The following is an 18,150-nucleotide window of genomic DNA, read 5'->3' on the forward strand; positions in this document are numbered from 1 at the left end:
TAGGTTCCAGAGCGTTTTTTTAAGATAAAGCAATGCAGTATTTGGAATGAGTAAGTAGTATTCCAGTTTCATGGTGTTCTGTAAGCTAGCAGCTGCATTTGCACTGTGGAGATCTGGGGAGGAGGAGCATCTGCAAGCAGATAATTACTGTGAACTGGACTCTTAAGACCACATACCCTACTTCCCACTTCCCTGGGGTAATTCTTGTATAAATGTAGGAAACACTCTAGGCTTCTTGAGGGCTGTGTTTCAAATCTTTTTTGGAGAACAGTGGATCATATGTAAATAGAATGAATCTAAAAATTGAATCAATCAAGCATTAAAAGGTTTCCCCCAATGGATAGTTCCAAAGAAAGAATTTAATACGTACAGATAAAGTGTTGGAAAAGATGACAATGCAAAGCGGGAGCAATGAGGCAAACTTACTGATAGTCACAGCTGAAATCTCCCACTGCCCTAAGGTTTGAGGAAAAACGGAAGGATTTGTGTGAGCCTGGGAGCAGCACTGGCTGGCAGAAGCTAAACTTGCGGTGGGACTGCCAAGTGAGGGCAGAAGACAGAAGAGCAGGGGCTTTGCTGAATGGGAAGAGCCACTGCTGGAGAAGAGAGGCAGTCGGGGAGAAATACGCACTGCCCTCCCTTCCTCAGTCTTCCATTCTCCTAGGAGGCACTTACATTGACCAAAACTAGCCAGAAGTCAGGAAGCCTAGAAAATGTAGTTTGCATTTAATAGTTCCTATTTTACTCAGCAAAGCAGAAAAAAACAAGGAACAGATTTGAGCACAAAGAGACAAACAATAGGCCCAAATATTGAACAAAACATTGCTTAGTCTCATACGTTAAAACTAAGTAACCAAGTTTAAGTCACTGGTCATAGGGCTGGTAATTTTGACCTTTGTTTTGTGAAGCTGGATTTTATTTCACAAGGCAAAAGTTATACAGTCAACCATTTATGTACATTCTGTGTTGAACATTCTAAGTTAATCTCTAATCATTTTCCTTCACAGGTAAATACATCATACGTACTAGAATCAATGAATGACAGTATTTAGGCAAACCAAGAAACAATGTGAATATAAAAGTCATGTATTTGGTAGAGTCATTACTCCATTAGCATAGTCAGTCACACAGATGGATCCACAGAACATGACAGCAATGTGCACACCAGCTACTGGATCCTTGCAGTGGCTCTGAAGAACTGACAGCCTCTTGAGCCTCAATATTTTCAAATATAAATAGGAGTAATAAAACCTACCTCATAAGGTAATCATGAGTCATATGAGAGAAGTATGGAAAATATTTCACAAATTATAAGGTACTCTACAAATACATAGTAGTGGTATCTGACTGAGCAGATACTAGGTACACATTTTTTTTAAAGGTCATCTCCTATAATCCCAGCACTTTGGGAGGCCGAGGCGGGCAGATCAACTGAGGTCAGGAGATCGAGACCAGCCTTGCCAACACGGTGAAACCCCGTCTCTAGTAAAAACAGAAAAATTAGCAGGGCGTGGCAGCATGAGCCTATAGTCCCAGCTACTTGGGAGGTTGAGGCAGGAAAATCGCTTGAACCCGGGAGGTAGAGGTTGCAGTGAGCCAAGATCGAGCCACTGCACTCCAGCCTGGGTGACAGAGTGAGACTCCATCTCAAAAAAAAAAAAAAAAGTCATCTTTGAAAAATAAGCAATAAAATAAAAATAAAACAAAGAGAGAAAGAAATGAGACTGATTCTGAGACTCACTCACTGTGTGATTTGGATAAACCACATAACTTCTCTTGAACTTCTTTGAATATCCAGGCCTGCTTCTATGGCCATAAGTGTGCTGGTCTGGTTTGTCAGATCCTCTGTCTGCAGCAGAGAAAGTTCAGCCTACAGCTTCCATCGGGTTTCTCATTCTCCAAGCACTCCTTCCTGCATTTTCCCCGACCGAGCTTGCACGACTCACAGACAGCAAACTTACCTGTGCCAAGAAACAGCTGCTGAGGGAGCTTTCCAGGAAATGTCTAGAAATGGGGAACATGTCAAAGACCACCAAAAAGAAGGGAGAGTTTGTATGTATGATTACAAAGAATATTTTCAAGAACGAGCCCAGAGTTTTCAAAAAGAGGTCCTGCCTTTTGCAGTAGGGAGTTGGGGGGAGAGTTAGTTTTTAAGCAACAGATCATCACAATTCCTACTATCTAAGTGTTTATAATCTTGCAGGGATCAAAAGTAAATGACAGGCAGACAAAGAGACATACGTATTACAGAACTGTAAAAATACATACCTGATATGACTGTGAAGTTTGCTAGACAAAAATGGGAGGGGTATATTGCGGTTTTGAAAAGATCCTTGAAGATGAAGTTAAGAAACTTAGGTTCAACTCTTGTTTGGGCTTAGTAATCGCCAGGTTCTTAAGGTCCGCATTCTCATTTGTCCAGTGGCCATTCTAGAAGCACCTGACTACATTTTTAAATCAGTTTAGGGATCAAATGGAATATTATATGCAAATTTTTTTATAATAATACCTACCACATAGGAGTGTTTTGAGGATTACATGACAAACTCCGTGAAAAGTTTTTAACAGGATGCCTAGTACAGAGCAAACACTCAAGTGCTAATAGCAACCTTAATATTTCTTACTTTGAAATTTGTCGAAAACCTTTTCAACTTTGTCTACAATATTTCTTCTAGTTTTGTTTACAGTGTGCTTTCTTTCTGTGTAAGATGACTTCAAAGAAAAAGAAAAGATCTGGGGGCTATTCGTTATGAATAGCTTTTCTGCAATGGTGCTGAGTTTTAATTGAAGCAACCTCACTCTTTAATTTGAGCTTCCATCAACTAACCTCATGCATTTGTGACCTATATTATTACCAGACTTAGAAGCAGAGCTTGCAAGAGACGGGCAGGCATGTTCACAGAGCAGTGCTAATTGGCTGGTACAAGACTAAATCTAAGAACTTGGTTTAGTGAACACCAACAGCTACTGGGAAAAGCCACTGAGTCCAAATCTCTATGGCCAAATTACAGTCCGGTCACAGAGATATTTTTCTATGAAATCAAAAATATCCAAATATTATACTTGGAACAGGAAAAAGAAGACAAGTTAGTGAACTGGTTTTACAGACAATTCTGTTTCCACCACTACCTCTGTCCCCTCTTTGTCTCCAGACATCAGAGAGAGCTGACAGAGCCAGAGTTCCTAAGAGAAAAAATAATTATATAGAAGATATTTAACTTACCTGATGGAAATGGTTCGGAAAAATCAAGTCCTGCCTGGCACCCTAAATTCAAAACAAAATACATTTTGAAAATTAAAATCAACACAGGAATTAACACTGTATAAAACATTCCCAACTCCACGTGTGACATGGTATATCAGGAGACAGTAGATCACAGAGTTGCAATCTTCATTCTATTTCTCAAGGCCAGCATTCCAAGTAACCAGCAAAAACAAATTACAAAAAATATATACTATATGCAGTTTGCTCTTAGAAAATGTCACTGTAGGTCTAAGAAATTCCCATGACAGGCACCATGAGAGCTTGACCATTAAGGTCAAACATGGAAGAATCATCAGGCTTTATAATCTGCCCAATCAAAATCCCATCCATTTTTATTTACCTGATGGCTGTTGAACCAAAATGAAGAACACGGCAAATACAAAATAAAATGTCTTCCTGATCAGGGCCATCTTTTAGGGAAGACTCTTCAGAATAGAGATTGGGATTTCCTTGAGAAGACCCAAATGAGAGGCTCATTTTTATTTAAAAGTAATGGGGAGATGCTCTTGATCAGTGAAACGAATCAATAAAAGCACAATTATATGCTCCATTTCCCAGGATCAAGGGATGATATCACGGATAAAAACCCTTGGCATCCAGAAAGCCTTTTATTTTGGGGAGTCTAACTGGTGTAGTGGAAAGAACACCAGGCTAGAGGTTGAAAGAGCAGGGGCCACGCTAGTTTCCACCATACTAATGCAGGGGCCGGAAGCTAGTGACTCCTTTCATCTCTTCCAGCTTCTGTTTTCTGGGAGAAGATAAGAACCCACTCACAAATTCTGCTTGCCTCTCAAGGTTTTGTAAGAATCTAGTATGATTATAACGCAAAAGTGTTTTGAACATGTGGAATGCTTAGAAGGAGGCCTGGTACCATGTAAGAACTCAATAACTGTGAACTCTCACTTTTCTAGCTTTCATTTTTATTGTCTACAAGTATCACAGGGAGAAAAGGAGGGGTAGCAATCATTTTGTCAAGTTAGTTCTGAGTCCCCTTTCCTGTAAGATACCACTTCACACACCAAAGCCATAATTACTGCATATTTTACATTCATTAAGGAAATGGGTATTGGCCCAGATGGGTGGCTTATGTCTATAATCATAGCTTTTGGGGAGGCTAAGGCAGGTGGATTGCTTGAGACCAGGAGTTCTGAGACCAGCCAGAGCAACACAGTGAGACCTTGTTTCCACAAAAATAAATAAATAAATAAATAAATAAATGTTTTTAATTTGCTAGGCACAGTGGTATGTACCTGTAGTCATAGCTACTTGGGAGGCTGATGTGGGAGGATCGCCTGAGCCAGCAGTTTAAGGCTGCAGTGAGCCATAAGCATGCCACTGCACTCCAGCCGGGGCAATGGAGCGAGATCCTGTTTCAAAACAACAGCAACAACAATAACAACAAACACCAAAAAAACACACAAAAAAACGTGGAATGAAAAGCAAGATTTATACCATCTTCCCCTCAAGTAAGTTCTGCTTATTCCTACCCTGTTGCCTATATTTACGTGATGTTCTGTTCTTCATTTCTGTAATGTAAAGTAGAAAAATTTTAAAATATAGACTACAAAGTATATGACTTACGAAGTATATGACCTTGGATAGGTTGCTTAATTTGATGAACCTCAAGTTTCCTAACCCTTAAAATGAATATATAATTATGGTACTTAGTCACAGAGCATTTAAGAGGCTTGCTGAGATAAGGTATATAAAGTACTTAGCAGAGTTCCTGGCTACTATCACTAGTACTACCTGCACATTTCTCTCTATTCAGCCTTGAACCTAAGTTTTCTGTAAACTCTTTCTCAAGTTCATTAATTCACCATGAAGCTTTTCTGACCTATGCAGGAAGGCACTCATTTTTATGTTGCTACTGTGACTTGCAAACAATTCAGATTCAGAATCCAAGCTAACGCCTGTATACATAGGGGATAGGGCTGAATCTCCAGGCTTTCAGCTTTTAGGCATTTTGTATAGCCTGCATCAGGACCAACCTCCTAGGTAAGTGCCCAGTGCAGTCACAGCTCTCTGCCTCAACTTGGGGTTTAGTGCTCTGCAGTCACTGTTTTGAAAGTCTTAATAACTTTACCTTTGAATATATGCATTGTAAATAAGTCTGATGGGACAGTGGAGCATGCTCTGGGACTTTGGAAGCATGGCTTATGTGCACTCCAGACCACCTTTCCCTTTTCACCTTCCTGGGAGTATTCTCAGCCACTTGTCCCTCACTTTTGGCACCCTGGGCCCCACCTGGCCTCCCCCTTACTATCCCCTTCCAGCAACCATCCACCTCACAGTGACCTGGCTGTGAATATGCAAAGGACTGGAGTTGAGTGTCTAAGCCCTGAGTGTCTAGGGCAAGGCATGATGGCTACCAGCCCCTTGCTGTGCCAACGGTGCCATGATACAGGTGGGCAGCATGGCAGGACCCAGCACAAAAAGCGTGCAGCATACAGCAAGAGTCACATTTTTTAACAAATATATGCTTAGGTCAAGCCCCTTGCCAAGTTTGCAAAGCTCAAAAAGACTGAATCTGGAATTCAGATTCCACCTCACTATGGTTCATCAGCTCTTAACTGAAGCATTGAGACATTGTACTCTCATTTTACATATGAGTAAACCAAAAGCTGTTCAGGAGCACAGCTAGGATTAGAAACCAGACTGCTGGACTCCAGATTTCTTTACTTTGTCTGTGTCTGCCTTACTCTGTCCTCCCTTCATCCCCACTTTCTTTCTTGAAAACTTTCCAGAATCAGAAAAAATGATGAGCTGTAGACTGAGTGACACCCACTGCGGTTGGCTGGGCTCTGCACAGCAGAGCATGGAAATCCTCTCGTTTCTGATAAGCCTCACTGATCAAGATGTTACTTGGTCTGGAGAAATGTATAAATGTGGATGTTTGCTGCTCTTTCCTCGTGGACACGGCGCTGATCTCTCAAGACGCTCCCAGTCATGAGGACTTTCCTCTTTCTCTTTGCTGTGCTCTTCTTTTTGACCCCAGGTAAAATGGGCATCTTTACAGGGAAGGTGATTGGAGGTGGTGTCCCAGAGAGAGGGTCCCCTTCAGTGAACGCCTGGGTGTGATCAACCCATCTACTACAAGAGGTGATATCCCCCAATGCCTCTTCTGTAATTCCTTTGCATCTTACATTCTTATCTAGGAGGGGCTGTCACAGGTTTGAAAGAATAAAGGAAGACCAGGAAAGATGTCTTTTGGCATCCAGTCTCATGCTCACTAACAAAAACAAAAATTCAAAAAAAAAAAATAAAAACAAGGATAGCAGTCTATGAACCTTTTAAAATATAGTTACGGTAGAGATTGAGACAGGTAAGGAGGAGAGAGAGGTAAGGATCTGAGCTTAGAGACACCTATGCATCCATGCCAGTCATGGCAACAGGTAAAGCAGCATAACTTGGACTGCCGTTTCTTAATCACGTCATCAAGCCACGTACTGTGACGAGAGTTTCACATAAAATGCATCTAGTCTTCCAGTGCCAGTGCCTTTAAGGAAAACTCTGTCCTGTCTCTAATTTAATGGCAGTTAGAGAAAATCTTTTTGGGTTTGAAGGTCCATTTTACAATTTTATTACAGATGCAGAAATTGTGCCTCAGATGCGTTGCTTCTCAGAGTCATATAGATAACCAAAACAAAGCCAGGGTAGGAGCCCAACTGTCTTGCCACAGTAAGAGGCATTAAAGACGCCCTTCCCATATCAAAACTCTCTTCACTTTCTCCTGCTCCCGGGAATCTCCAATGGCTCCGAACTGTGTCCTCTCCAAAATGAAGGCATAAGACTAGGCTCATGGGAGCCTCCAGAGAGCCAAAGAAAGGGATTCTCAGAACCCACAGTAAGTCCCAATTTGTGCCAGATGCCAGGGATATACGATCCCATGTGTAATGCTCAACTTTTCACATCAGCTGCTCATAGCTCTGGGCTGTTTTGTGACAAGCCTGTGAGAGGAGATTCTGTGTCAGGACACGAGGATATAGGACCCACAGTGACCTATGCTGTATTCAGGCCACTGGCTTTGATGTGCACATTGGAAACTGGCCAGAGGTATCTTTTTCAGATCACTCATACTTATTATATAATTAGTCAAAAAAGGATGTTTATATACTATAAAATTATCTATTAGATATACTATAATTATAAAATTATAGATAATTACTATACTTATTATATAATTATAGATTCTTATATCTATCATTACATAACACTTGTTACATAATTATTAGATAATCTAATAATTATCTATTAGATATACTATAGTATAATACTATACTATAATAGAATTTAGAGAAAATCTTTTTGGTTTAGTATAGTATTATAGTATAGCATAGTATATACTATAACTATTTACTAGTATTATAATATGGTATTATACTATAATATACTATATATATATTTTTTTTTTTTTCTTTTTTTTGAGACTCTGTTGCCTGGGCTGGAGTGCAGTGGCACAATCTTGGCTCACTGCACTGCAACCTCTGCCTCCCAGGTTCATGCAATTCTCCTGCCTCAGCCTCCTGAGTAGCTGTGATTACAGGCACGTGCCACCATGCCTGGCTAACTTTTTGTAATTTTAGTAGAGATGGGATTTCACTGTGTTGGTCAGGCTGGTCTCGAACTCCTGACCTTGTGATCCACCCACCTCAGTCTCCCAAAGTGCTGGGATTACAGGTGTGAGCCACCGCGCCCGGCCTGGCTAACTTTTTGTAATTTTAGTAGAGATGGGATTTCACTGTGTTGGTCAGGCTGGTCTCGAACTCCTGACCTTGTGATCCACCCACCTCAGTCTCCCAAAGTGCTGGGATTACAGGTGTGAGCCACTGCACCCGGCCAGATACTATATTATACTAGTATATTATTACTAGTAGTATTATATACTAGTATATAGTATAGTATATATACTAGTATAATACTATAGTATACACTTTTATACTAGTATATGCTATAATACTAGTATTTTTGTAGTATATATTAAGCTATACTATAATACTATACTAAACCAAAAAGATTTTATCTGAATACCACAGTGTAGTCTATAGTATAGTATATTAGTATCTGCCTTACAGTAGGGCAGAGAGAACATAGACCCCTGCCAGTGAGAGCCAGAGTTCATCAAGCTTTGAAATAGTGGAGTATTTTCACTTATGAACTGATGTGCTCATCCTGGATAATGCTGGCACTAATCCATCTGGCTTAAGTTTTACGTAGATGTGAATTAGGCACCTTTATATGTTGACATTAAATATATGTACATTATACTATAGACATTAAATGCAATCTCTGTACATCTGATGCCTTCATTATGTACACACAAATTGGGCAACTCTAAAATGTTGATCCTAGTAAGACGTGCTGTCTGTCCTTAACTTGAAGCAGGTTGCTCTTGAGACTGCTACTGATAAAGCCCTAAGGTGGGAACTGGAATTCTATGCAAACTGAACTGAGAAAATCTTAGAAAAACATTCTGAACATGCTGCACCCTCCTTCTCTAAAGCACAAGTTTTCCACAGTCAATGCTTTGGTGGAATATAGAGGAGAAATTAGGCTGAGCCTTCCAAGCAAGTTTCCATCTAGCACAGTAAACTCATTTTCTTTTTGTATCTTTATCCCTTCCTTTGCTCTGGTCTGGAGCTATCTCCTCAGTCTCAGCTCCTGCTGTACTCTCACTAGGTAGCAGCCTCTAAAAGTGCACCGGGAAAAGTAGCCACTTCTGCGGGTGTTTATGGGAACCAGTTGATAATTATCCCCAACAGATTTCGATCATAGAACCATAGCTCAGGTTTCCCAAAGCTCCTACACAGCTTGGTCTCAAATGCTGAAAGACAAATGTATTCTTTCTGGTATTTTACCCTGTGTGACTACAAGACTGAAATAACAGATAAAAATCAGGTCCCCTACCATCTCATCTACCGGTAGAATATGGCACGATGACAGCTTGTGAAAAAAATCTTCACCAACTAGTCGTACAACTGTATCTGGTAAACACATGTATCTGAAAAGGGAATTAATCCAAATGGCTCCTTCCATCTTATAGCCAAGAATGCATTTTTTGATGAGAAATGCGACAAACTTAGAGGGACATGCAAGAACAATTGTGGGAAAAATGAAGAACTTACTTCTCTCTGCCAGAAGTCTCTGAAATGCTGTCGGACTATCCAGCCATGTGGGAACATTACAGATTAATGCAGAAGATTTAGGTTTCCAGAGAAGCATATATAACCTAGCTTCATTTTACTCTTGCCTCTACTGTAAGCAGACATTTTAATAAAAATAAATAACTGTCTTTGCTCAGTTTGTCAAGTGTTTCGTTTAGAAAGAACAACACTGCCTGACCTTCATGCTCCCTCCATCCTGGTTTGTTTTTCTATCATTCTGGGGTAAAGAAATTGTCCCAAAGCCATATGATATTTTCCTTAAAAGAGGACTAGAAGAGACTAGAAATCAACAAATCTCTAGCCTGTACTCAGTCAGTTGGCCCTTACTAACTTATTGAAGAAGTAAACAAAATAAAAGAAAAAAAAGGGAGAAAGTGAGGTAGAAAGAAGATGAATAGGTAATGAGCACACTTTTAAAAAATTTTTACCATCGTGCCATATGCCCACATAAATGAGCATACATTTACATGAATACCTACATGAACGACAAATTGATGGATAGGTAGTCCATTTATCAAGGACTTTTGTGTGTCACACACACATCTGTCTAAATTAATCATCATGACTCCATGTCTTTAATTGGGACTGGTTAAATATTTCCTGTAGACTTGTTCTCTCCACATAAATCTGAGATAAAGTTTGCTGACAGGCAGGGGGGTCGTAAACACCTCTATGATTCTCACTAACTCCAGTGATTTAGATCCTCTTCCCCAAATCACTGCCTACTATTTTCCTAGGAAATGGCTGACAATTTACCTTCTGATTCTAAGCCTCAAAATTACTGTTATGGTGAGAATGTGTTCTTCCAAAATTAATGCCGAAGCCTAACTCCCACTGTGGTGATTAAGAGGTGAGGCCTTTGAGGAGGTGATTAAGCCTGAAGGGCCCTGCCCTCATGAATGGAATTCGCACCCTTATAAAAGAGGCTGAAAGAAGCTGCCTTGCTCCTTCCACCATGGGAAAACACAGAATTTGTCTCTTCAGCCATGTGAAGGCTGAGCAACAAGATGCTATCTTGGAAGCAGAAACAGGGTCCTCAGGATATAACAAATCTTTTAGGGGTCTTCCAGCCACTAAAACTAAGTAATAAATTTCTATTGTTTACAAATCACCCGGTATAAGAGATCTTATTATAGCAGCATGAATGGACTGAGACAATTACTCAGTTTAGGTAAGAATTTCCTGTCATGTTTCCAATGCTTAAGAGTTAGTTTTGGTTTCCTCCTGGCTCAGAAATCTTGCCTTACCTCCCCTTTAATTTTTCAAAGTCGATAGATTTAACTCTATTATAATCAATAACTCTTTTATGAAAAGGATGTTTTAGTTACACTTTGTATTTTGAGATAATTGTAGATTCCTATATAGTTCCAAAAAATTAAGAATAATACAGAGAGATACCCAGATCTTTTACTCTATTTTCCTCAATAGTAACATCTTTGTAAAACCATAGTGCAATATCACAACCAGGATATTGACACTGATGCATAACATTTCCATTATCAGGAGGACTTCTCCTGTTACCCTTTCAGAGCCACTCTGTCTTCCCTCACACCTCCATCTCCTTCTTAACCCTTGTATAAGTGATTTGTTCTCCATTTCTACAATTTTATCCTTTTAGGAATACCATATAAATGGAATGTATTATCCTCATTAGATTGGCTTTTTTCAGTCAGCATTACTTTCTGAGGATTCATCCAGGTTGCTGCATGTGTCAATAGCTCTTTCCTTCTCATTGCTGGGCAGTATTCCAGGATATGGATGAACCACAGTTTGTTTAATCACTCCCCCATCGAAGGGCATCTCTCTCTCTCTCTCTCTCTCTCTCTCTCTCTCCCCCCCCCTTCCCCCACTTCATCACTTCCTCTTCTCCTCTTTCCCTCTCCTTCTCTTTTGCATAGGGAAATCTAATTGTTCAAGCATCATTTGTTGAGAAGACTGTTCTTCCTCCATTCCATTACCTTTGCTTATTTGATAGACAGCAGTTGCTTTGGTCTTTTCTGAGCTATCCATTGTTCTATTGATCTCTTTGATCTATTTATTTATTGCTTCACCACTCCCACAATGCCTTCATCATTGCAGTTTTATAGTGAGTCTTGATATAAGGTAGTGTAAGTTCAGTGTATTAATCCATTTTCACACTGCTATAAAGAAATATCTGAGATGGGGTAATTTATAGAGAAAAAGAAGTTTAATGGACTCAGAGTTCCACACAGCTGGGGAGGCCTCACGTTCATGGCAGAAGGCAAAGGAGGAGCAAGGTATGTCTTACATGGTGACAGGCAAGACAGTGTGTGCAGGGGAACTGCCCTTTATAAAACCATCAGATCTTGTGAGACTTACTCATTATCATGAGAACAGCACAGAAAAAAAACCCACCCTAATGATTCAATTACCTCCCACCAGGTCCCTCCTATGACTCGTAGGGATTATGAGGGCAACAATCCAAGATGAGATTTGGGTAGGGACACAACCAAACCGTATCACCCACCAACCTACCAACCTTGTTCTTTTCAGTATTGTACTGACGATCCTAGATCTTTTGAATCGGCTTGGAAATATTGACAACATATCTTGCTAAAAGTTTGATTGGGATTATATTTAATCTATAGATCAAGTTGTAAATAACTGACATCTTAACATTAAATTCTCCAATATATGAACACAGAATATTTCTCTTGTTAAAATAATTAAATGAGAGGCCATGAGACTGAGGGAGTTTCAGCGCGCTCGGTTTCTACATAAACAAACTAAAACCTAACTTAGTTAGAATAGTAAAAGAAAACTTTAACCAATCAGAAACCACCAACTAACCTCTAACAAGGGACTGTCAACTGGAATGATTCGAATAAGGCTTTTACTCCACTTTAACCAATTAAATGTTTTATTTACCGTTCTTCTATTTTCACCCTATAAAAGCCTTTTTTTTCCTCGTGCCTCTTTGCCTGAGCCCCAGAAGACTTGTGACTTGGAGCCTGCTCTATTCTTAAATTGATACCTGTTCAAAAGAAAACTTTAAGATTTTTGTGTGCCTAAGTTTATTTTTTACCAGTTCTATTGTCAGAAGAGGGACCCAAGGAAGCCCTGCTGGTGGTTCCTGGGACAATGAGTAACCAGATGGAGTTACCAGCTGAGCCCATTATACTCACTGCTTTCTCTCTGTGTCTGGATCCAACAGAAACTCGACTGGGTTCAACAGAAGGTCTTAAGAAGGTAGGGTTTGGGGAAGACAAAGAATCATGAGTTTGTCCTTATCCAAGTAGTCTGGAACCTCTCCATCTCTCCATCTGGGACTCTAGCTCCATTCATGTATAAAATTTATGGACCCAGAACCCGTGTTTTTCTAAATAAATGTGTAAACTTTCCTAATGACAACTTAGAATTACAGTGGTCACAGTGAAGAAATTTTAACCTAAGCAGTTATTCATCTATAAGCTACATTGAAAGAGAAGTGATCTTAAATGCCTCAGAAAAAAATGACATACGTTTTTAATTGGCATGCAGAGGTTTCTAAAAGACTAAACAAATCAAAACTTGCCTTTCTTAAAGCCTCTTTGCAAAAGGCAAATTAAAAGCTTAAGCACTTAATCAGTGATGATAAAAAATTGTACATTGACTCACTCAACTCTGAATACTCCTTCTTTTCCTCCTCTCTCTCTTCTTCCTCTGTCTAATTACTCTGATTCCACCAACCTCTTCACTCAGCTGCCTTTCTACTCTGAAAATGAGAAGAAAGTTAGGAAAATGCCTTCTAAAGTTAGGTCCTCAGATCAACTGTATCTGCCTTCTTTAATTACCTTTATGTCTTGGTCAAAATCCGAACTGACAGAAACCGTGAAAGACTTCTCCAACTCAAAGGAAAACCTCCAGGAATTTGCTGAGGAATTTAGAATCCTCATTTAAGCATATAATCCATGATTTCCTGATCTTTATCAATTTATCCACATGATACTGGGACCTGGTCCAGCCTGCAAATGGAGGCGATGGCTGAATGGAACTAACCTGAGCGTGATATTAAGGATCTTATGTCTCAGACAGCTGCAAGGGACAAATAAAAAAGAGGCAGGGGAAAAGGAAGCATTCTATAATCTTATAAGTAAATCTCATCTTTACCTGGGCCTGTGTCCCTGCACTGTGACCGCCAAGAGAACTTTTTTTTTTTTAATCTCTGTCACCAGGCTGGAGAATAGTGGCACGATCTAGGCTCACTGCAACCTCCTCCTCCTGGATTCAATGATTCTTCTGCCTCAGCCTCCCGAGTAGCTGGGACTATAGGCGCATACCACCACATCTGGCTGATTTTTAATTTTTTTAGTGGAGATGGGGATTCACCATATTGGGTAGGCTGGTCTTGAACTTCTGACCTTGTGATCCTCCCACCTCAGCCACTCGAAGTGCTGAGGTTACAAGCGTGAGTCACCATGCCCGACTCACGAGAACTTCTTAGCTACCCCCATCCCTCAAGTGAGACAGGAAGGTCAGATGGGGCTGGAGTAGGGAAACGTCTTCCCTTTCAGGTAGGATACGGCTCTAATAAAATTGTTTTTCCTGCAGAGGAGGAGGCTTTTGTTATGGGGAATCCTCTGGACATGTTTCACAATATCACTCTTCACGTCTTTCAGAGCAACCAGGGTTTCCATTCTGGCTCTTCACCATGATAACCCTGGGGGCTTCCCGGATTTAAAACCCAGGAAAGCAGGGGTTGAGAAGGGAGAGCTTTGACCATGGTCTCTAGTAGTTTTTCACTCTCCTAAATGTCCACGTTCGGCCTCCAGCAAGTTGTCAAAGTTACGGTAGGTGTCCCTGCTAGTTTATGGTTTCAGAGCTTTCGTTCCAGGTTAGCTCATCTCGGCTGTGACTCCAGATTTCCAGGCGATAGGTTTGCCCTGAGACCTCAGTTGCCTAATGGGTTCAAGAAAAGTCATTGATTTCTCCTTTTATTTGGCTTTCTTTTCTTTCTTTTTTTTTAAGAATTAAAGTAGTGACTTTCAGTCTTTTTACTTGTAGTTACCGAAACCAGAACTCTGAAATACTCAGCAAATAAAGCTTTTATTTTTTCTCCTAAGAAGATATAGGATTTCTTTTGAAGTTTGGTTATTCAGTCCCTGTATATGGATTTCTTCTTCTTCTTTTTTTTTTTTTTAAGAGCTACTGAATATTTATTATCATCAGAATTTTTAAATTTTCTTCAGAATCCTGGTCACATAGATGACCTTGAATATTAGCTGACTTTTTTCTCTTGAGGCTCAACATCAAAAATTACTAAAGCCTAACATGTGGCAGGCTAGGAGGGTCCCATGGCTCCCGCACGTTTGTGCTTGCTGTGTGTCTGCTGTGGGGAGAGTATCCGACGGCCTCCACCTGCTGCATATACGTAACCTGTGGCAGGAGTCCCATGGCTACCACTCTTGCCCTGACTGCTTCCAGTCAGTGAACGAGCACATTGTGGACTACAGCTGGGCCATGTCTGCTGGTGTAGGACAGTCTTGCACTGGGGTTCCCCACTGGCAATGCTGAAATTTTCTGCATTGCAGTCTGAGGCTCCCCCGACTCCAAACCTTTTCACAGGTGTTAACTGACATCATGTTCTGAAGATTTTCCCTACTCAATCTTGCTCCCTCTCCCCTCCATCTTTTCATTTTGAATTTTTATTTTTATTTCTTTTTTCAGAGACAGGGTTTTGCTCTATTGCCTACACTGGAGTGCAGTAGTGCCATCATAGCTTACTGCAATCTCGAACTTCTGGGCTCAAGAGACCCTCCTGCCTCAGCCTCCCAAATAGCTGGGACTACAGTGACACACCACCATCCCTGGCTAATTTCCTTGTTGTGTAGAGATGGGGTCTCTCTATGCTGTCCATGATGGACTCAAACCCCTGAGCTCAAATGATCCTCCTCCCTCGCTCAGCCTCCCAGAGTGCTGGGATTTACAGGTATGAGGCACTGCACCTGCCCCCCCTTTATTTTTCACAGGCATTTCCCAGTACATTTATTTCCTTTCTAATTCCTGTTGATATATGCTTCATGGAGCACCCAAACTGGCACAGTTTGTGATTTCTGATCTTCTATTCTATTCTGTTACCCTGTAAGGAGACCTGATTTTCTATCACATTCTCCCCTAAGTGAGAACTCTGGGGAAGACACACTGACTGCTAGATTTTGCTTAGGATGTGCAAGCAATGCATGTCTGTCAGGTTTTGCCTAATCTGTGTTCTAGAATGAGGGGAGCTTATTCAAGAATGTCAGCTTCCAAGATTGGATATTTTTGCTTTCTCTAAAACGTTTTATTTTATTTTAAGAAAATTTTACTTTTTCTTAACATAAAATTATCTGGTGTTTTCCCTAAGGCAAATGCCAGGAGCATATGCTCTGTATGTTTTGCCTGGGGTGGGGTTGGGGTTAAATCCAGGGAGCATATACCCTGGGTTGAGGGCAGGGCATATGCTCTCTGGAAGGTTAAAGAGGAAGGTTATGTTTTATTTGGAGCCATTGTTAGAAACACAGCATTCCTATAAATCGTCTCCTTTTAACCTCTCTTCTCACTCTTATCCTCCTTTTCACCCCAGCCCTAAGTCAGCCTGACGCTCTGTGGTTACACATCCCACCCTTGGACAACGCCCACCATCAAGTATTCCTCGTTGTCACTTGTCATCCTCATCCCACACGCTTTCTATCACAGAAATGTGCTGGGACCCTCACGCATTTATGGCCCCCCCACGCTCCATGCCATTCTTCTCCTTGACATTGTATGTTTCTTTGAATGTTTACTTCAGAGAGGTCTTGGGGGTGATGGACTTCAATTCCATTACCCACACCACTGTTTCAACAAGAATCTCCTGACTGAAACTTACTGAAACGGAAGAGAAACTCCTCTCACCAGAATCGAGGAATGTCAAGGCTGGAAGGTATCTTAGAAATCATCTAATCCAATTCTTGCTTCAGAAATGATTCAGGGAAGCAAGTGAAGTGACTTGGACTTGACCTATGCTAATCCTGTCTCCCCACCCTCAACACTGCCCCGCTGACATTTCTGTAGCCCCAACACCCCGCCCCCCGGCCACACACACACACTGTGCCTTGGTGAGTGTTCACCAAGGAACGCTGCCTTTTGATAAGCCTCAGTAATCAGGAGCAGGTACAGCCTCTGCCCATAAATACACCTGCCCCGCTCCTGCCTGGGATGATTCCCTCCGACTTCCGTCTGCTTCTTGCCAGCAGCCCCAGCATTATGCAGAGACTTGTGCTGCTGTTAGCCATTTCTCTTCTATTCTATCAAGATCTTTCAGGTAAAAAGAGACTCTCAGCTGGAAATGTATACAGTTGCTGGGGATGATAGGTGGAGAAGAAAAACATTTGATTTAGAAAATAAATCCTGAAGGATGGAGTAACCTTATTCAATCCCAGCCCTTTTCTCTTTGTTTTCATTGGGTCCATTAGTAAAATGCAGTACGTGGCAGTCCTTGTATGCACCTTACAGCCACAAGGCTTACTAGCTCAAGGAGGAAAAAAGAAACGTAGGGATCAGGAGTCCTGGATGTCATTGACCCCTGGCCACACATGGTAACAATTCCTCATGGAATCCTCAGCAATGAGGACTCACTAGCCATGCTTGTTCCATTGCAGGTCAGCGTTAATTATTCATTGTTGATTTTGTAGAATAAGATGCCTTCCCCCATCCTCCTCCTTCTGAACAGCTTTACTCTGCACAGAAAGGATGCCTACTCATCCTCCTAAATTTTGCAACTTTTCATATGAAGTCAGATGATTAGGATTAAAGGGGATGTAGTGATTTTAGTAGGTGAGAATATAAATTACTGACAACACAAATAGCAGGTGCCTTTGAACTCTGCTAAGCAAATTTTAAAGTTAGACTGAGAGGTCAGAAATCTTCTGACTCCTACGTTATTCTATGTCCCTTAAGCATATATTTCTTATCTATTTGGAATGGATATGAGAGAGCACATCATCTAATCTTACAAGCTGAGCAACATTCTTTGTTTTTTCTTTTGAGACAGAGTCTCAAAATGTAAAAGAAGCTGAGCAATATTCTCTATAGTACAGTGAGAGAAAATAAGATTTTTAGAGTTGCTCAATAAGACTAGCAGTGCTGGGATGAAACCAATTGTTTTGACTCATAGAAGCCATCGGATCTTCTGTTCCAAGCTGCTCAGTCGATTTTCTGGGGCTTTGACAGACACCCAGCACCCATCTTTTTCCCCTTCTAGGCTGTGCCTCTGCTGTGATTCAGATGCGTTAATGATTTTTTCAGAGGGTACCTGTTTAAACTCTTCCTTGTTCTTTCTCCCCGTGTCATTTCCCAAAGACACTTCTGTGAAATTCTGCTATGAGCATGTTCCAGGTCTGTCAAAATATGGTAGCAATTTATCAAAGAACAGGTTTTCTTCAACCTGTGATCCCAAGACAAAGAACATCTTGGGATGGAAAGCCTGGGTCAGGGATCCCTCCAGATCCCCAAGAATGCACCACAGAATTGGCTGCCATTACCTACACTTGACTGCTGAGGACTGGGTCAGACTGGTCTCCGTAGTCGAATTCTGAGAAAGACCCTTAGCAGGAAGAGGATTTGGGAGGGAAATGGCAGAAGTGGGTGAGGTTGAATGACATGCGCTGCCCGCCTCCTCTCCTGCCACCCCTGCTTTGGGTAAGTTTGGCTGTCACACACTGTCAACCCCTCAGATACCCACAGGGACTGGGGATGGGGGCT

The 18,150-nt window shown here is 41.1% G+C and overlaps 3 protein-coding genes across 3 annotated transcripts in view; 2 read left to right on the forward strand and 1 right to left on the reverse strand.

Annotated features, from left to right (window-relative positions):
• Window positions 1-1,794: 1,794 nt before the first annotated feature.
• On the reverse strand, window positions 1,795-3,727 carry LOC105525251 (beta-defensin 105A). Its single transcript, XM_011960802.1, has 3 exons — window positions 3,606-3,727; window positions 3,224-3,265; window positions 1,795-1,961 (listed from the first exon to the last, which is right to left on the reverse strand). The coding sequence occupies exons 1-3, from the start codon at window positions 3,673-3,675 to the stop codon at window positions 1,837-1,839; spliced, it is 237 nt and encodes a 78-aa protein (XP_011816192.1). The 5' UTR covers window positions 3,676-3,727; the 3' UTR covers window positions 1,795-1,836.
• Window positions 3,728-6,202: 2,475 nt separating this feature from the next.
• On the forward strand, window positions 6,203-9,557 carry LOC105525252 (beta-defensin 106). The gene is made up of 2 exons (XM_011960803.1): window positions 6,203-6,263; window positions 9,309-9,557. The coding sequence occupies exons 1-2, from the start codon at window positions 6,215-6,217 to the stop codon at window positions 9,455-9,457; spliced, it is 198 nt and encodes a 65-aa protein (XP_011816193.1). The 5' UTR covers window positions 6,203-6,214; the 3' UTR covers window positions 9,458-9,557.
• A 7,088-nt stretch (window positions 9,558-16,645) lies between these two features.
• LOC105525253 (beta-defensin 104A) overlaps window positions 16,646-18,150 on the forward strand; it is a 4,828-nt gene continuing 3,323 nt past the window's right edge. Inside the window, exon 1 of the mRNA XM_011960806.1 lies at window positions 16,646-16,711. Within this exon, the coding sequence (XP_011816196.1) occupies window positions 16,654-16,711 (58 nt within the window). The 5' untranslated portion in view covers window positions 16,646-16,653. The remainder of the gene's footprint in view (window positions 16,712-18,150) is intronic.

The sequence above is a fragment of the Colobus angolensis genome, unplaced genomic scaffold (genome assembly GCF_000951035.1).
Source record: "Colobus angolensis palliatus isolate OR3802 unplaced genomic scaffold, Cang.pa_1.0 Scaffold525, whole genome shotgun sequence".
NCBI classification, from domain to species: domain Eukaryota; kingdom Metazoa; phylum Chordata; class Mammalia; order Primates; family Cercopithecidae; genus Colobus; species Colobus angolensis.

Bases quoted from the DNA above. Each gene is read 5' to 3' on its own strand.
- LOC105525251 (XM_011960802.1), bottom strand. From the start codon at position 3,675: ATGGCCCTGATCAGGAAGACATTTTATTTTGTATTTGCCGTGTTCTTC. The intron at 3,266-3,605 runs GTAAATAAAAAT...TTTTGAATTTAG, and splicing joins TTTGGTTCAACAGCCATCAG to GGTGCCAGGCAGGACTTGAT. The intron at 1,962-3,223 runs GTAAGTTAAATA...TTCTTGGCACAG, and splicing joins TTCCGAACCATTTCCATCAG to GTAAGTTTGCTGTCTGTGAG.
- LOC105525252 (XM_011960803.1), top strand. From the start codon at position 6,215: ATGAGGACTTTCCTCTTTCTCTTTGCTGTGCTCTTCTTTTTGACCCCA. The intron at 6,264-9,308 runs GTAAAATGGGCA...TCCATCTTATAG, and splicing joins GCTCTTCTTTTTGACCCCAG to CCAAGAATGCATTTTTTGAT.